The 17,025-nt window shown below is 35.1% G+C and overlaps 1 protein-coding gene across 2 annotated transcripts in view; it reads right to left on the reverse strand.

The window, feature by feature from the left end:
* DENND1B (DENN domain containing 1B) overlaps positions 1 to 17,025 on the reverse strand; it is a 179,664-nt gene that overhangs the window by 103,281 nt on the left and 59,358 nt on the right. For both annotated transcript variants that reach the window (XM_067300776.1, XM_067300775.1), the window contains exon 4: positions 5,732 to 5,781. In XM_067300776.1, the coding sequence (XP_067156877.1) occupies positions 5,732 to 5,781 (50 nt within the window). The remainder of the gene's footprint in view (positions 1 to 5,731; positions 5,782 to 17,025) is intronic.

Here is a 17,025-nt window from a genome sequence, read left to right on the forward strand (position 1 = left end):
ATTACAGTTCATTATAGGAATAGAAAGTTTTTAAATTTTTCTAAATACATATCTACACAATGAAGAAAACGCTCTTTGGACTACATGGAGTAGTTAAGGAGTCATTTTAAAGAATTTTATTTACACTATAGTCATTGTTCAGGCCTAATTTTAAGATTGCCTTGAGAGAGTTAATTAAGGCAGGAATTAAATCCCTTCGTCACATGAGATGCAGCATATCTAATCACTAAACTTACCCCTTTTGCTCTCTAAAAGAACTATTCTTCCAAATCAATCTGTTTGGGACACAAAATATGGTTTGAAATGATTCTTTTTTCAAGTTTTAGGCCTTTTCTAAAGGACTTTGTTGAATTTCAGATAGAGATTTTATAATCTCAAAAAGGGGAAGATTTTATACCTGGGAACATAGATTTTGTTGTTTTTTGTTTTTTTAAGAAAAGAAAGTTAGTAGTGTCATTAATTATGGTATCATTAATCATTAATAAGGTGTTACGTACATGTATTTGGCCAACAGAAATCAATGGTTAAAGTATGATTCAGATTAAAGTTCAGACAGCTGCTACCTAAAATTGAAAATTTTAAATGTATTTTATCTCACAGTCTGATGATGAAAAGCAAAATGCACCAGATATTCACTCTAATTCTTCCTAAATCAGAGTATAGATTAGACACAGTTTCAAGCTGGAATTTAAAAAAGAGATGTTAAGGTAGGGGGTACAAGCTGACTGAGAGACTGGAGAAAACAGTGAGCCTCGGTTGGGCTCTCACCTTCAACTAACTGCCAGCCCCAAAACTAAACTTCAGACTCTCTTCATTTTCTCGCACCTCTAAAACCAATCCATGATCCATGACTCTACTGCTCAGGTTCTCCCCTGCGTGAAGAACACCTCAACTCCAGTTGAGTTGTCTTAATTGAGCTCTTCTTCCCAGAAATACCAAATTCTTGCACTTCAGAAAGAAATTAAACAGAAAGAAAAATAGACAATATCAAAATGTATAAAGCTACCACTAAATTAGGAAATTCCCACAAACAAAAAGCATAGTTAACTTAGAACTGAGGTTGTAGTTTCAAAAGAATGCAAGCATTAAAAGAAACCACAATTAACTAGTGAAAAAAAATCTACCATTTACTAATGTCCCTATCTTTATGAGTCTCACTGGCTCTATTTAAATTGCAAGACAAGCTTACTCCATTCAATGATCCTGACCACCTTATGATGCTGCCTGAGGATTTAATCAGGGCATGCTGTGGCTTCTTCTCTGTGTGTACAGATTTCCTTTGATACAATTCCATTTCTGCATGTATACAGAACACGCATAACCCAAATTCAATCCCAATTCTTACACTCCTTTGTAGGGCACACAGTTCACATTGCAATCCATCCTTACAAAGACTTCTCTCATAAATTTTATATTTATGCACACACACATATTTATATTTAGATAAAGCATGTAAAGAAGTCCAATGTGTAAAAATACTACATTATTTCTGAGTTCACAGCTAATCTATTATTGACTGAAATAACTAAAGTATATGGAAAACACTGTATTTAATCATTTTTATATTTTTCTCCATACAGATTGAAATATACTTTCAACTATTTCCTTTCCAGGTAAGATTTTTGTGTAAGATGCATTATAATTATATTTCACAAGGTCTGCAAATCCAATGATCTCTGTTGCCGTTGTTTTGCTCATACATTGCCTTGATCATACCTGTGTTTCTACACATAGACTTTTACCAGAAATACCAAGAGAAACAGCATCAGACAGGAACAGGAGGGGGAAAGTGATCTCATTCTCACTGTCACCACTGGTCGATTCTGATAGATCACGAATGAAATAATATGCACAGTAATTCATATTGAGTGATATTTTACTGCTAATGTCTTCCTACAATACCAGCAATATGGCTACTTCTAGGACTCCAAAATGTATACACTTCCGACGTGATCTAGCGAGCACAGTAGGTGAAATTAAGGAGGTACATAGCATTGCCTCCATGCTGATCCTAGAGACAGTTTTCAAAGCATTTTACCTAAAAAGGCACATGTGCTACACACTCGTAGAAGGAAAGCATCCTGAAAGGGAAAAAACAGAAATGGAAGGAAAGACGGGAAGTATTTATGGCAGAGACATATGAGAGGAGATTCAAAGCACAGATGAATTTGAGGGGTCAAGCAGTGACAAAGTGCAGCTTAGGAGGAATTTGAATTGGTGCCAAAAAGAACAACAGGAGAATTTCCATGCTCAGTGATCATCCAGCCAAATCACCGATGAATCCAGAAGTCCAGACTTGGGCTCTCTGCAAACTTGGACATGCATTTTAGGTTGAGAGTGAAAATACTGAACATCATTGGGAAAAGAAGTAAAGAAAATCAGAAAGACAGAATTTTGGATAAAGTTTAATGAACAAGAGAAAGGACAAAGTGCATTTTTCTGACGCATTAAAATTAGTTTAGCAAACATTGAAAAGAACTCTTGAAAGCCTCTACACTCGTAACAATCCTCCTATTCCATATGAAAAGAAAAAGAGAAAGGAATTCTGTAGCAGAAAAAAAGGGAAACTAGTTATTTGTAAAATGTCTACAAACTATTAAAATGTTATACACTTGTGCTATTTATGAAGTCCAAAACCATTTATTCACAAAAAAGACATAGGTTCTCTGAGTAAACACTGAAGAAATGCTATGATATAATTAATTTCTTAACCCCTCAAAAATAAGAATTAAGTCATAACTATCAGTAATGAAAAGATGTGCTTGCTTTCAATAAAAACTGATACATAAAACATGCAGCACATGGTCAGCACATTATACCATTGAGCCTTTTTTGCTTGCCTTCCAGGTTAAATTTAACAGGAATTACCCACAGATTTCTCATCACCATTTATAGTATGAACTTTTGATAATTAGAATGAATAGCATGCAGCTACTTACTACATCTACATAAAAGATAAAGTAAACTGGTCTGGTGAGGTGATGTAATAGCTGTATCAAATAGCTGGAAACAAATTTGGATCTCTGTCCAAGGTCATTGTAGCATAGTGAATAACGCAAAATCAAATACATGTTCCCATCTCATTCATTTTTCAATTCATTCTCTAATTAGGTGCAGGTGAGGTGGAGGAAATACATGACTATGGACTTGACAACTGTGCTTGAACAGTTTTAACTTTGCTGTTACCATAATTTGAAGAGCATGGATTTCCCACTTAAATGACTTTTATTTGCTTATTTAATAGAAAAGACACTCCATCTCCTCAAAATCTCTTGTATGGTACTAGAAAGCCCAGAAGCAATCTATGGAACAGATTCACAACGTTTTTCCCTAGCTGTCTTTATCAGTAGCATTAGTGGGAGTTACTGCTTTTGTACTGCTAGTTCTTACTAGGATCAGATGGCAAATATTGCTTGAAGTGGTATATATAATATACATAATACAGTTTGAGAAACTATGTTATTTAGTGTACAATATGCTCAATCAACGAAATAGAAACTTTGTGTCTCATTTCAATCACAGCCTGCTGTACAAAAACTGTCATTGAAACTGCCTTTAAAATATTTGGGGGGCATTAGGTGTATGGTCTATCATGGTCCCCCCCCCACAAAAAAAAAAAAAAATCCACTAAACAAGCTAAAGGCACATTTATGCCTAGGAAAAACTTCTAATGTTTCTGTCATATCACAGATTTCCATTACTCATGGACAACAGCCATAGAAAAAGGATTTACAGCAGTGTTTTTATTGATATTTTTCTTTATCCCTCCAAATTTCAAGCCAACAAATAAAATTTTGAAAAAGTGAACACAACTGAACAATTTTCTTAAGAAAAGAACAAAAAAACCAACACTTTGGTAATATATGTATACACTATAGAAAATGCCTGGACTGAGTAGTGAATAAATACACCCCACAGGCAGGAAGTTGTTGGCACAGATAGGCTGTTCAGTAAACAGCAGCCTGCATTCAGGAATTAGTTTTCCGTGTTTCTAGTCTTCTCCCTGCAATAGCTCTGATCCTCCTCCTTGCCCATGTTCTTTTATACCCTCCTTGGCTTTGGTTCTCCCACAAACCCCCTAAAACTCAGGTCCCACCTACCAGCCACACAAGAAGCTGCGCCTGGCCAGGTAGGAGGACAGGCAGTCCAAGTGATTTTTGTTCCCCTTGTTAGTATGCCTCAGCTTTCAAGAGTCTCTCCTTTATTTGCCTGACTGCTGTTTTTAATGAAATGTGCAGAAATTCAGTATCTTTGAGTTTGCTGCCTTTCAGTCAAATATGGGTGTATAGGCCAAGGGTCAAAAGTTGGGGGAAGGAAGGGTATTAACAGATAAACAACATAATCCCACAACTATTTTTTCTTTTTCTTGCCGTGGATACTCAGTTAAAATACACATCTAGCTATGTTTTAACTTCATACATTTCCACAGGCTATTGTTTAAGCATACTGGTCTCATACAAACTCTAAGAGTCTTCTGACAGTGCAACAAAAAAAGTTAACACAAGACATCAGTTACCTGTGAAAATAATTATTTGTTGCCACTGATTATGTTCTTGCCACTGGATGGCAGCAACAGAACCTCACCTTTTTCTGTTATCCTCAAATTTTATTTCCATTATGCATCTTCACTACCAATTTTAAACAGAATTCTGTACATATCTCAAGTACATTAAAGACTTTGAAGCTTTAAAGCTAACACTGACAACTGTATTAGTTAAGCATTAAAACAGCTTAAACAATAGTGTGCTTAACCAGTCCAAAAAGCAAACAACTGAATTAAATTCAAATATAAAAGACTAAGTGAACCCAGTTTACTTCAGAGAAGTTGTGTTTCTGAAGATATTTATTTGCCAGTGTGTTTTTCTGCCAAGCTTCTCTTCATTCTACTCTACACATGCCACCTCTTGCTCCACAGAGAGCAGCTTCCTTTGGGGCCCTCACCTCTTGAGTCTCCATATACATCTGATGTCAATGTTCGGGAACCAGCTCAGCCTGCATGCTACCTGGCTGTATCTTTCATTAATTATGCAAATCAAGCTGCTAACACAATCTTTGCTGATTCAGACAATATCAGTTTTCCAAACTGAGTCAGTACAATTGATTAAAATTACTTACAATTAATCATTTTGACAAGCTCAAATAAATATTTTAATTAATAAAAATGTTTTATATGAACACTTTAAATGACTGGCAGGATTACATGGAAGCCACACTGTAACTGATACCAGAAGAATAAGGACTAATTAATTATAAATAATGGTCTTGATTGTACTCCGAGAAGAAAAAAAAAAAAGCATATTCAGTTACTTCCATGCAATTAAAGTCTTAATTTCTTTGAACTCAAACAACATGATTTCAATACTGCTCAGTGAGTTTTTATATCCTGGTGCACCGTAACATTTTTTATGATGCTTGCTGTTTGAAGGAAACTATGTTATATCCTTATATTAACACAGATGGTGTTTACAATTATACTGGAGGAAACAGAGAGCCAGAATGTAGCTCTGTCTCAAAAGAGATATTCCTAAAATTCTGTAGAAGCTGTATTTTGCTGTGATAATTTCCTACTATGCAATTTCATACATACTTGAACAATAACAGCAAAAAATATTCTTCTCATCTACAGGTGCAAGTTTATGTAATACAATATATTCTCTTCAAATCTTTCTTGCATTTCATTTAAATATCATTTTATGTGAAATATTTTTAAATAAATAACTGTACCACATACCTTTCAATGTCAAAAGGAAAGCAGAACTTCGGAACGCTATTCAACACTTCCTGTAAATACAAATAAAAAAGAAATAAAGTTAGGATTTTGAAACGGCTTTTATCTGTATTTGCTAGCAACTACCCTACAGTTTGCTTAAAACAAAAAAATCCCAACACACCCATAACAAACAACAAATTCAAGGAATATATGATAGCAAAAAATATAGCACACGTTCCCGGACTGAAATAATTGATTATTAAAAAGGAATTAAGTTTGTGCTTTGGCAGATTGCAAAGACAATGCCATAGAAGCCCCAGGAGGGAAAGGCCTGGCCTGAAGGGTATTAACACCCTTCACATCCCCGCTGGGATTCCCTTCAACAAGGCCATATGGATTTTACAAGAAGCACCACACCATATGGGTAAGTCACGTCTGCTGCTACTTGTACCACAGACTAGCCACAGGGACTTCTGACAGATCCTGGCTCAAAAATACAAATGTTGTTTCAATTAAAATGCAGGCAGAGAAAAGGGAATGAAGTTGGCAGCAGAATGAATTACAGAGAGGTATAACAACTCTATACATGTTTCATAGTCAAATGCTGAAATGCTGAAAATGATGGAAATCTTCTGTTGGTCCAAAGTAAAAATTTATATGACTAACCCTTTGGTTTTCACAAGCAAGCCTCATTATTAAAAAAGGGGGAAGTGGGGACAATCCACCGAAGCTATGTTTGGACCATAATATAAATGGATATTGTTGCTCTTTCTTGCAGAATTTTATGTAAGAAGCTGTTTAGTGGCAAATAAAATGTGTTAATTAAAATATAAAAATGCTCTCAAACTAGTCAACATTTTTCTATAAAAAATGTGAATTATCAGATCTGTTATCAGCAAATATGAATTAATATTAAACAGCAACCTGACAAGATCCCAGAAAACAGCAATTACTTCCTTGCTCCCAACTGGGAAAACAAACCCTCTGTGAAATATTTCAGCTAAGAATAGTCAGTGGATGACAACGAAGTTAGTCAGCAAAACTAAGAATTTTCTTTTTTACCAAGCCAGCAAACAGATAACTATACTGAAAGAGTTATCCTACAAGATATGTGTTTCAGAAAAGTGCATATTGATTGCAAATTTCTAGAGAATTTGATCTTAGATGATAGCACTCTCCAACCTGAATTCTCTGTTTACTGTAAGTTGAACAGTCAACTCCCATTAGGGAAAATTATGTATTTAAATTCCTATACACCACGATGACCATTTACTTCAAACATTTGCAAGGCTCAGTTGACAGTGTAAAACATGAAAAATCCATGTCAGTTAATCAGCAAAGGATGAATAGTTGAAAAAAGCCTCCAAATACAACATGCATGTGCTGGTTACAACATTTTAAAGGCTTATGATTTGCCTTAATAAATCATCATATGGTACAAAATGAAAAAGATGATTTTTCTAAAATTTCTAAGTTACAGAAGAAAGATCAAGACATTTTTTGAACTTTTACTTTCTCAGATGGCACAGATGAAGAGGGGTATGAAAGCAACATGTTGTGTTTTGGGAGAGCTTATTAACTTAATTATGAAAATTCCTCTTTAAGTAGCAGTACATGTAATATTCTCCAAAAGAAACTACTGCTCAAGCATCAGTGTGACTGCTTGTGAATGGCCTCTGTGGAAGTGAGAGGAGCAAAATACAAAGACAGCATATAAATATTTGAATTCATGTAAGTAGGAAACAAGCATAAATGGTGGTGGTGGTAATAATAATAAACTGTAATAAAAGAAAGCAAGCAGAACAGGCCAGTTAAAAATTTCTTAAGTATTTCCAAATAGTCTCTTATTTCAGGCTCATAAACCTTGAATTTCCTGTTCCAAAGAAATATTTTTTACATTCTATTTAAATTCTCTTTCCAAATCTTCACCCATTCTTACATTATAGGAAGTCATTTTATCTTTAACATTAAGGATTTTAATTGTTGCCTGGTGAGCTTAGGACTGATTTAAAATTCGATATGGAAATGTATTCAAGTTTCCCATTGCATTCTCTTACAGTCATTTATCACACAAATAAAGAAAAAACAAAACAAAGATATTAACTCAATATTTTGACTGAACAACTTGAAAGTTATCTATGTTTTGCAGCATTTTCCAAACTCGAATGCAATACAGTGTTTTCCTCGTAGCTCTGCCTCCTGGCCCTCCCCCCAGCAAGCACACGTGCACACAACTTCTGCACACCAGCCTCAGCTCGCTTCCCAACTGGCAGGAGCATCCCTCAGGGGACAAGTCTTTAAACCTCCACACTCTTTAAAATTCAACCAGCCAGCAGGTCTATAGACTGGTGTATAAACAGTATAGACAAAAAAAAAATCCTCTCTCAGCTTATGTCAGTGACAAAGCAGCTCAGCAGTTGACTGCTTTTCCCCTGACAGCATAAGCCGGGTTTACACAGATCAATAGATGGAAGTCCTACCTAGCTTCCAGGGCTCAGTTTTCTCTCTTAATTACAGGTGCTATTCAGCTTTTTAAAATGGAAGAAAACAAGATGCCCCCAAGATGCTTCTAGACATATTTAAGATGCAAATGACTACGTTATATACCCATTTACATACACACTAAGTATTAGTGTACAATTACAGCTGATACTTTTCATACTCTTGAATAAAATTTGAACTCAGTTTCCTAATGGGTCATCATTTTCAAGGACCTACAACTCAGCCAGCATGCCCTCCCAAGTCAAAATACACATCCTCAGAAAAATAACAAGATATTTATTGTCTTTCATTTTATAAGCTTAAGAAAAGTACGTGTTTATTCCTGAAGATAAAAGGCTGCACAAGTCTTCAGAAGGCAAAACATCCTTGATTCACATGTCCAGTGATTATTTCCACCTTTGGATCTCACAGACTTAGTCCTTTCAGAAAACGGTTACTGTTTTAGAATGGAAATACACTTATTTTACAAGGAATTGTAAATAGGTGAAAAAAGATAATGTTGCTGTGTTAAAATAAATAAAAGATTATGTATTTGTTTTAAACAACTGAATAAACTTAAGGAGTTGCATACACAATTGAGCTTAATTGCTACAGCAAAGGATATCTACTTCATTCCTTAGACAAGCTCCCATAGAAAGAATAATAAATCCATAAAATTAACACCACCTGAACTACAACATGCTGTTTCCTTCACGTAAAACTTGAACACAATAGAAATGGTATCTAAGAATAATTTTCATTTATACTTATAGCACAGCAGCATAAACTTGCCTTCTTTTGGGTTTATGGTCCAGTAGTTTTATGAGTTCACTTTTACCAACTGAACTGCACACCTCCTCTCTGGCCTGGTCACACTTGCTGGTAACCAGGTTTCCGCACAGGGATAACATTACAGAAGCCTAAAGTGTCATAATTATTTAGTGTTCCTTGCTTATTTTTATACCTATACAGCTAATTCTGCACATTATCATTCTCCTTGTATTGTAAAAGGCAGTTGAGGATACTTCTCAACTCACACAAAATGACAATTTTCTGTATAAAAGCTCCTGACAACTCACAGTCTTACCCTTAAGTGAAATTCCTGGTCAGCCACGTTTGTTAGATTCAAGATAGAGTATATACTACACTCCTTACTAACTAGAGAAGACAAGATGGGGGTTTTGTTTTGTTTTGTTTTTTAACACTAACACAGTCAGTTGGTGTAAGCATAGGAAACCTTCATGACTGTACCTAGGTCAATAATCAGTATTGCAAACTGTTCTATTTGCAGTCTGCAGTTATCAGCCAAGAATGATCTATTTTCCTATGATCAGAATTTCAAAGCACTAAAACTTAGTACAGTATCACTTTGCACCCTCAAAGAGGGCCAGAAACGGGTATACCAGAAGTTATCCTGACCCTACTAAGATAACTGACAGGACTTTCTTGACTTAATGAAGACAGATTTTCACTGTATTTCATTTTTTATATTTTTATTCAACAAGGCAGAGTAATGATATTCTATAAAGACATGCAAATTGTGTCAGCTTAGGAAAGCAGGCATATATGATGTTCTGACTGTTAATTTGGTAATCTGAAATTAAAACACAGATATCTGAAGTACACACATCAGTAAACATAAAGTTGTATACATTGCAGAGCACAGGGACTTGGGAGGGTACTAATTTCTTTTTCCACTTCAACAAACAACATGGGATCTCACTACAGCTGAAAGAAGGTGTAGGAGCTGTCTCTACAGGAAAATTGCACCAGATTTATGATAAATTACAGAATTAGCATATTGATATATCTCTGTACAGGTATGAGTGGGCTTTTTCACTTTAACTTAGGCATTTCAACTGGTTACTACTCTTTATGTAGATGAATCAACAGAAATTAAAGTTGATCACTTAATATTATGCTACTGAAAGTAGTGAAGCTTAACCCGAGTTATTTCTAAGGTTAGAGAGATGTGGGAACTATTCAGCTCTACTGCTTTTTTTCTTATTACAACATATTCTCCAAGTCTGCATTTAAATGGGGCAGAAAGGGAACCTGGGTTTTTTGCAAGCATATCCCTGTGAAAGAAATACTTTAAAATATCCAGAAAGCTGAACTACTTCACAAGTAGCAGTTTTGGCAAGGGTTTTTAGAAAGAGTCTTGCCACCTCCCAACTATTTGTGTGTTTGATCTGCAGCAGAAAACTGGGCCTCAAGAAAGCAGGCAGACTCTCAACCAGGTCCATCCTACTTGCACACAGATAAAGTGAAAAGAAACAGCATCTCTTGGGGAAAAAGGGAACAGTCTTGCACCAAGACACAGTCACACAATGGCCTTTCCAAGACATGTCGGAATGGCCTGGGGAAGAAAATAGGTGGCAACCAAGATAATTCCAATTTGTTAACTTCAGAATCCAGACCAGGTTGTCAAAAGTATTCACATAAACTAGTGCTCAAAATAACTATCTATCTATCCTTATCTCTTTATTTTGTGTCAAGACAGAAATCTACCAATGAAATATCAATTATAGGAAAACAAATAGTCATTAACTTTGTTACAAAATGTTTTTGTACTTTTTTCCCCATTATCCTTATGTCTTCAGCTGTTTTCTTTCTCATCAATATTACTAGGTTTTGTCTTTTTCTTATTTCTCTACCTTATTTTTGTAAGGTCTCTTTTCACTGAAAAAAAATTCTCTTTTCTCAGTCTTTTCTCTCTTTTGTATCTACTCCATTCAACATTGCCTCCTTGTATTTTCTGTTGTTGACAAATGCTTCTTGCTATTCTATTTTAGTGTTTCATCTAGCTGTCCTTCAACTCTTATTTTCTTCCTCCTAGAATGTTCTCTCCCTACTTACCTCTCTTTAAAAGTCTTTTCTTGAAACATCTTACTGCAGGTCTCTCTTTTGGTTCTTCTTAGCAGTTTTCCTTACTCAATTCTCCATCTCAAGCTCCTATTTCCAACTCTTAACCCAACTTGTTCTCTAATCTTTCCTCTAAGGGAACTCTTTTTCAGTATTCCTTTTCATAGTTATTACTCAAATTTTGTTGGTCCAATCATACAAACGAGATCTACTTGATATTTTTGACTTTGTCATGATGCGCATTTCTGACCGCAACCAGTGACTTCAGTGAGAATATTTAAATATTTAAAAATAAGCACACATTTAAGCTCATTCTTGAATCAAAGCTAGACTGCTTAGCATCTTGTGGCACTGAGCCCTTCATCATAAAGACTCTACCAGGGTAAAATTCTAATGCTGTGACATAAAGCAGTCAACAAAAAGGCAAGCTGCTCTGTGCTCTCCAATGACTTTTCTTTTTACTTTCTCAGAAGCTGCACATACCCACAGCAGGGACCCATGTGAAGCTAGCAGCAGTAATTATATTTCAAAGACTTAGTTGTTACCTCAGCTAAAAATCTCATCAGAAAATTGTAGCTACATATATATACACACATATATATACATACACACACACACACACACACACACACATATATAAAAAGCCCAGACAGTTTGAATGGTAGGAAATTCTAATCTAAGATTACATTCATGGAAATCCAAAGGTCAGAAGTATGGAAGTCATTATCAGGCTTCCACAACTAATTTTAACTTCTACATGCTTCTCTCAAATGTGCATCATTCTATGATTATGCAGTAATTCTGTAGAGTAAGAAATATATCAGCTGCTTTCTAAACACTCTTCTTATTCACATAAGGCAAAGAATAATATAAAAAATTTAGCTTATTAAATGCAAATGTGTTAGGGTGGAGCTGCACAGCTCTTCTGAGACATAAATGAGAAAATGTACTTTAAGGTTACAGTACTGTTGAAAGAATAAACCATTAAATTATACGGCTTGGTTTTTTTGAAACCATAGCACTGTGAAACACTGAGCCTTAAATATTTTGACTCTCATTTCCTTATATTGTTAAATAAAGTATAAATATAATTTAGAATTTTCAGTTCAAAGATACCTGTAGAGAAGAGACTGGAAAGCTCTCTGCAACATAGGCAATACCCTCTTCCAACTTTTTTGAACTAACTGAAACAAAAAGGTTCTCCAGACTTAGCAACGAGTCCCACTTTGTTCACTACCTGCACTGCAGGTAGTTATTAACTTCACTAGGTTTTGGCTTTTGGTTTTTAATGTATTTAATCAATTTTGTAATTTTTCCTCTCAGTCTAAAGGCAAATTATGAACAATTTTTTGAAATTATTCCCTAAAATCTATTTAAATTTGACTTGCTAGTCATAATTACAGGGGCAGTCCCATGAAAGTCAAGTACATACTGTGCCATTTCATTTGCAGTGTAACATCAGAGGCTGAATGCAATCCTGATTTAAAGTGGTAGGGTAAAACACCAGCATAAAACAAAAGTTTCGGTGCTATCTGGATGGTAAGACACAAAGACATGGATGTGCCTGCTAAGCTGTACCTGCTGTGATACTTCTGTTCCCAGAAGATAAAGAATTATTTGCACAATCTCAACTCCCTCAAAATAGACCTGCTCTTTTCATCTCATAATTTTTGGACTAAATTGTGGATAGTGCTGCATTTTCTGACACCTAATTCTGTCCTGATACACTGGGTGCTTAAGAGCACACACATGCCTTGCAAATAACTGAAGGGGAAGGTGACTTTGGACCAAATAGCAGAAACTTTCACTAAAGGATTCAAGAAAGATTAAGTCTTCATTAACGTAAGATACGTATACATTCCTAAAATTATAGATTATTTTGACCCAAAGAATATAAATTCTACTGCTGAGCACAAGTTTGATCCCCATTTAGCTGGCACACAGATGAACTACAAAGGCTCTGTATCTTATCTACAATATTCAGAAGAATCAGGTCACTCATAAGGCCAACTCTAAGCCTCAAGAAGGAGGCTTGCTCTCAAGACAGGTAAGTTCATGTTTTCAAGCATCATGTTTTCATCTTTCTGATGTTTATACAGAGAATATTTCCTGCTTAAAATGAATGAGGGCTGGAATACGTGCAAATGAAGGAGTTACATTCAGAATTCCACCTGGAGTTAATTTCTCATTCCCACTCTGTATCTCTTTCTCCACTCATCCACCTCCCAAGGATACGCCTCAGGGAAGGAAGGAAGAAAGAAACAGTTGGTTCACCCACTTGGCTCCTGTCAGACAGACAGTTCAAGACTTTTAGTAGCTTAGCATGGCTCCTCTCTGTGCTCTACAGAGCAGTAAGGGCACAGTTACATCAGGTAGATGAGCTAGCAGGACAGAAATGCTCTAGATGATGAGCTAATAAGATGACAGTAACTTAGAGTAGCAAAACCAGGTATAGAAGTAGCTACCATAAAAGTGGCACTGAAGACCTAAAGGTCAGCTATATCTGCTACTCAACTTACAGATGGTGGCTGGAACATCGCTTAGAACTAACAGCATATTAAATTAAGACAAAAATAAATGAAGTGAAACAAAATTAAGGACTGGAATTGTAACATGACCAGGGTGCAGGACACCTGGCCTGGAGGCATGCTACTCTTGCCTTGTACGGCAGACTAAGCCTGGTGTCCCAGGCAGTGTGTATGAGACTTCACTGGTTTTAGAGCACCCTTCCATGGCACATTAGATCAAGGAGGAAAAGTACAAATAAATTTATTCTGGGTACTTTAAAAGACACTGTCAATCCTTCTATACTAAAACACTGAAGAATAACTAAGGCTTCCTAAACAACCACAAAATAAGTTTAAAAATTCAGATTTTTTTTTTACTAAGTTATAAAATTAAAAAATGTTATAAGTTATAAAAAAAAAAAAGTTGGAATTATGTAAATGTTCCTGAATCTCTACATGACTCCCTGATCAAATTTTCAGACCTTTTTCTTTTTAATCACTGGGCTACAGACTTCATTTTCATTTTCAAATTAGACTTCAGGATTCTCATGTAACCAGTTAAAAATAAACGTTTCAGCCACACCTGTCTCCAAGTGTAGCCTGTCTCCAAGATACCCAAAGCTCACTTTAAAATAACAAGTTCAGTTAAAAATTATGGACTAGTTAAGAGAACATGAAGTTCAGCACAGGCTAGTTTCTCCACTAAAAAAAACACCCCAACTTTCCCGAAACTCAGAATAAAACCAAGAAAAATAGTACTTCCCCATAAAAGTCTAGCAAGCATACAACATTTGTAGGCCATGCATCAATAACCAGTTTATACTTCCCTGAATCATGGCAGGGAGACTACTGTTCCCTAGGCAATACCAGGGAGCTGAGAAAAATAACAAATACACTCTTCCAACTCCACTCTTGTGATTATTATGTGGGCAATAATTAGCTTTTAAGATATAAAATTATTTATTATCTTAAAGACAATTCATCATATTATGTACAAAAAATACAACCAAGTATGCCCAAATTTTATATCATCTACTAGTAAGACAAGAAAAAAAAAAAAAAGACTGTTTATTAGCATACAATTTCAATAACAGCATCTGTAACATTATTTGCAAACTCACTGGAGAAACTGTTGTAAACGAGGGTTAAGGTAGCCATCACTTTCAAAATTCAAATATAAGGTACAATGTAAGTCTTTGAAGATGAGGTTACAATCATTCTGTCATTTTGCAATGCAGAAAGTACAGCAATATAATATTCCATGCAAAATTTCTTGCAATTTGCCGCTGCTTACAACTCCAGTTAAGATGCATCTTTGTCAGCAACACTGAGAACTTCCTGCACATTTCCGCAGTTTAGATGCTGTTTCTTCAGTGGTGAAAAAACAACCATCACATAATAAAGCACATAGTACAATTTATTTTTTTTTTAATACTTATTATTTTCTCATTCCTTCTTGGAATACTCTGATAGCTCAGGATAGAAATGAAACTATTCTCTACACATCCAGCTCTACCTGTTCAATATATTGCTTTGAAGTAAAGTTTACAGCCTGAAAAATGGCAGCAAAATAGTATGAAGGAATATCACCAAGAGAGTATAATCGACTTGCAGGTCAAAATGCTCATATGTGCATTCTCAATCATCAAGGAACCAGAAATTTAGTATATATATTAGCAATGAGAAAAAAATTTATTCTATGATGAACCATACTAGACCATTCTTTCATATCTATATTGGTTCCACAAAGAATATACATATTAAAAGAACATTATACATTAAATAACAATCAATAACAGGCCAGAAAAAAATCTGACAAATTCATAGTCAGCACTGCCTAACAATACGTATCATTGAAGACTGTTAACAGCAGCCTTGATTTAACAATTAAGAAAGCAATTTAAGAAACAGCAAGATCAAGAAACTTAAAAAACTAAACTATAAAAATATCCTATAAATAATAAATAGCTAAAATGCATTTCCTTAAAAAATAATAAAATGTACTTTAAAAAAAAATCATAATCCAAAGTTTCAAGCATTACACTTTTGGCACGTGATACATTTCAGTTTCATGTTAATTCCAAACATATTTAATTTTCCTGTATAAATTCTAGTCTTGCATTTCACTGGAGATTTCAAAACTCTGTATAGTACTAGGTGTAAAACAAACAAACAAACAACAACAAACAGCTGTAATTCTGATGGAAGGTAGAAAAGGCAGAAGAGCCACAATACTCAGCAACTAGGAAACCAGACCCAAAAATCAGATGGAAGAAAATGAGAATGATTTCTGAAGTAGAAGGGAGAAATTGGCTAAATGGATTTACTTTATAACGTAGACAGTGGTTTCTATCTGAACATGGCACCATGCTACCTTTTCAATGAAGATTAGTGGTTGACAGACTTTTGGATGTACAACCTACAAACATTTTTGACAACTTAAGTTCTTTCAAGTCTCCTCTTAGCATTCTCCGTAAAAAGTCTCGATTCTTCTCATAAAACATTTCTTGCAGACTGGTAGGTGAAAAAACAAAAACAACTTGTCTGAAATCATCTTTATGCTTTCAGAGTCCCTTAGTTTTCTAACCATTAAATTTTCACCCAGGAATATTTCAGAAGCAAATAAACATTATGACTACAACAGACATATCTGGAATAGCATCCTGAATGGACATTTGAAACTGTTCCTTTCTATGAAGTAAATACTAAGTATAAATAGGAAGTACTGACTTAGTTACCTAAACAGACAAGGTGAGCTCTGAAGTAGAGAGAAGATGAGTAGCAGTCCCTGTAAATAAACTCTCCATCAATTATTTCATAGAATGATTATACAGTGAATGCCATGATGAAACCCTGATTTTGGGGGGCAACTGAAAAGTAATTAATTATTGCATAAATTAATGAACAACTCAGGTACTACTCCAAGAGAAAATATTTGTAGTAGAGTGGTGTATGTAAACAGAGAAGGTCAGACAGTTCGAAAACTAAACACTTGACTGATCTCCCCCACCCTTAAATTCATAATCCTATCTGGGAGCCTGCTGGCTTGTATGGTTGCATCAGTGTGATGCAGAAGTAGGAGAACCCATAAAGGGTAGTGAAACTGCTGAATTTCTTCATAGAAGAATCTTTAGCCAAAAGAGAAGGAACTGAGAAGAAATTGCCATTTCTAAAGAACCTGCTAAGAATATAGTTTCAGAATTACAATTATTTGTTTGTGTTTTTTTTTATAAAGGAAACATATTTCTCATTTCACAGGCAGCACAGGTCAAAATTAAGTTCTACTATAGCACAGCTTAACAAGGGTCACTATGTCACTCCAAGGAGTTTAGAAGAAACAATGTTTTTCAGCACAGAATTCAGGTTTCACTGATAGTGTTGAAAACTGCAAAGAAATAAAACAGCCAGACCACGAAAGAGGAACATGAAAGAAACAAAAAAACATAATTTTAAAGCTATAAT

The sequence above is a fragment of the Apteryx mantelli genome, chromosome 8 (assembly GCF_036417845.1).
Source record: "Apteryx mantelli isolate bAptMan1 chromosome 8, bAptMan1.hap1, whole genome shotgun sequence".
NCBI classification, from domain to species: domain Eukaryota; kingdom Metazoa; phylum Chordata; class Aves; order Apterygiformes; family Apterygidae; genus Apteryx; species Apteryx mantelli.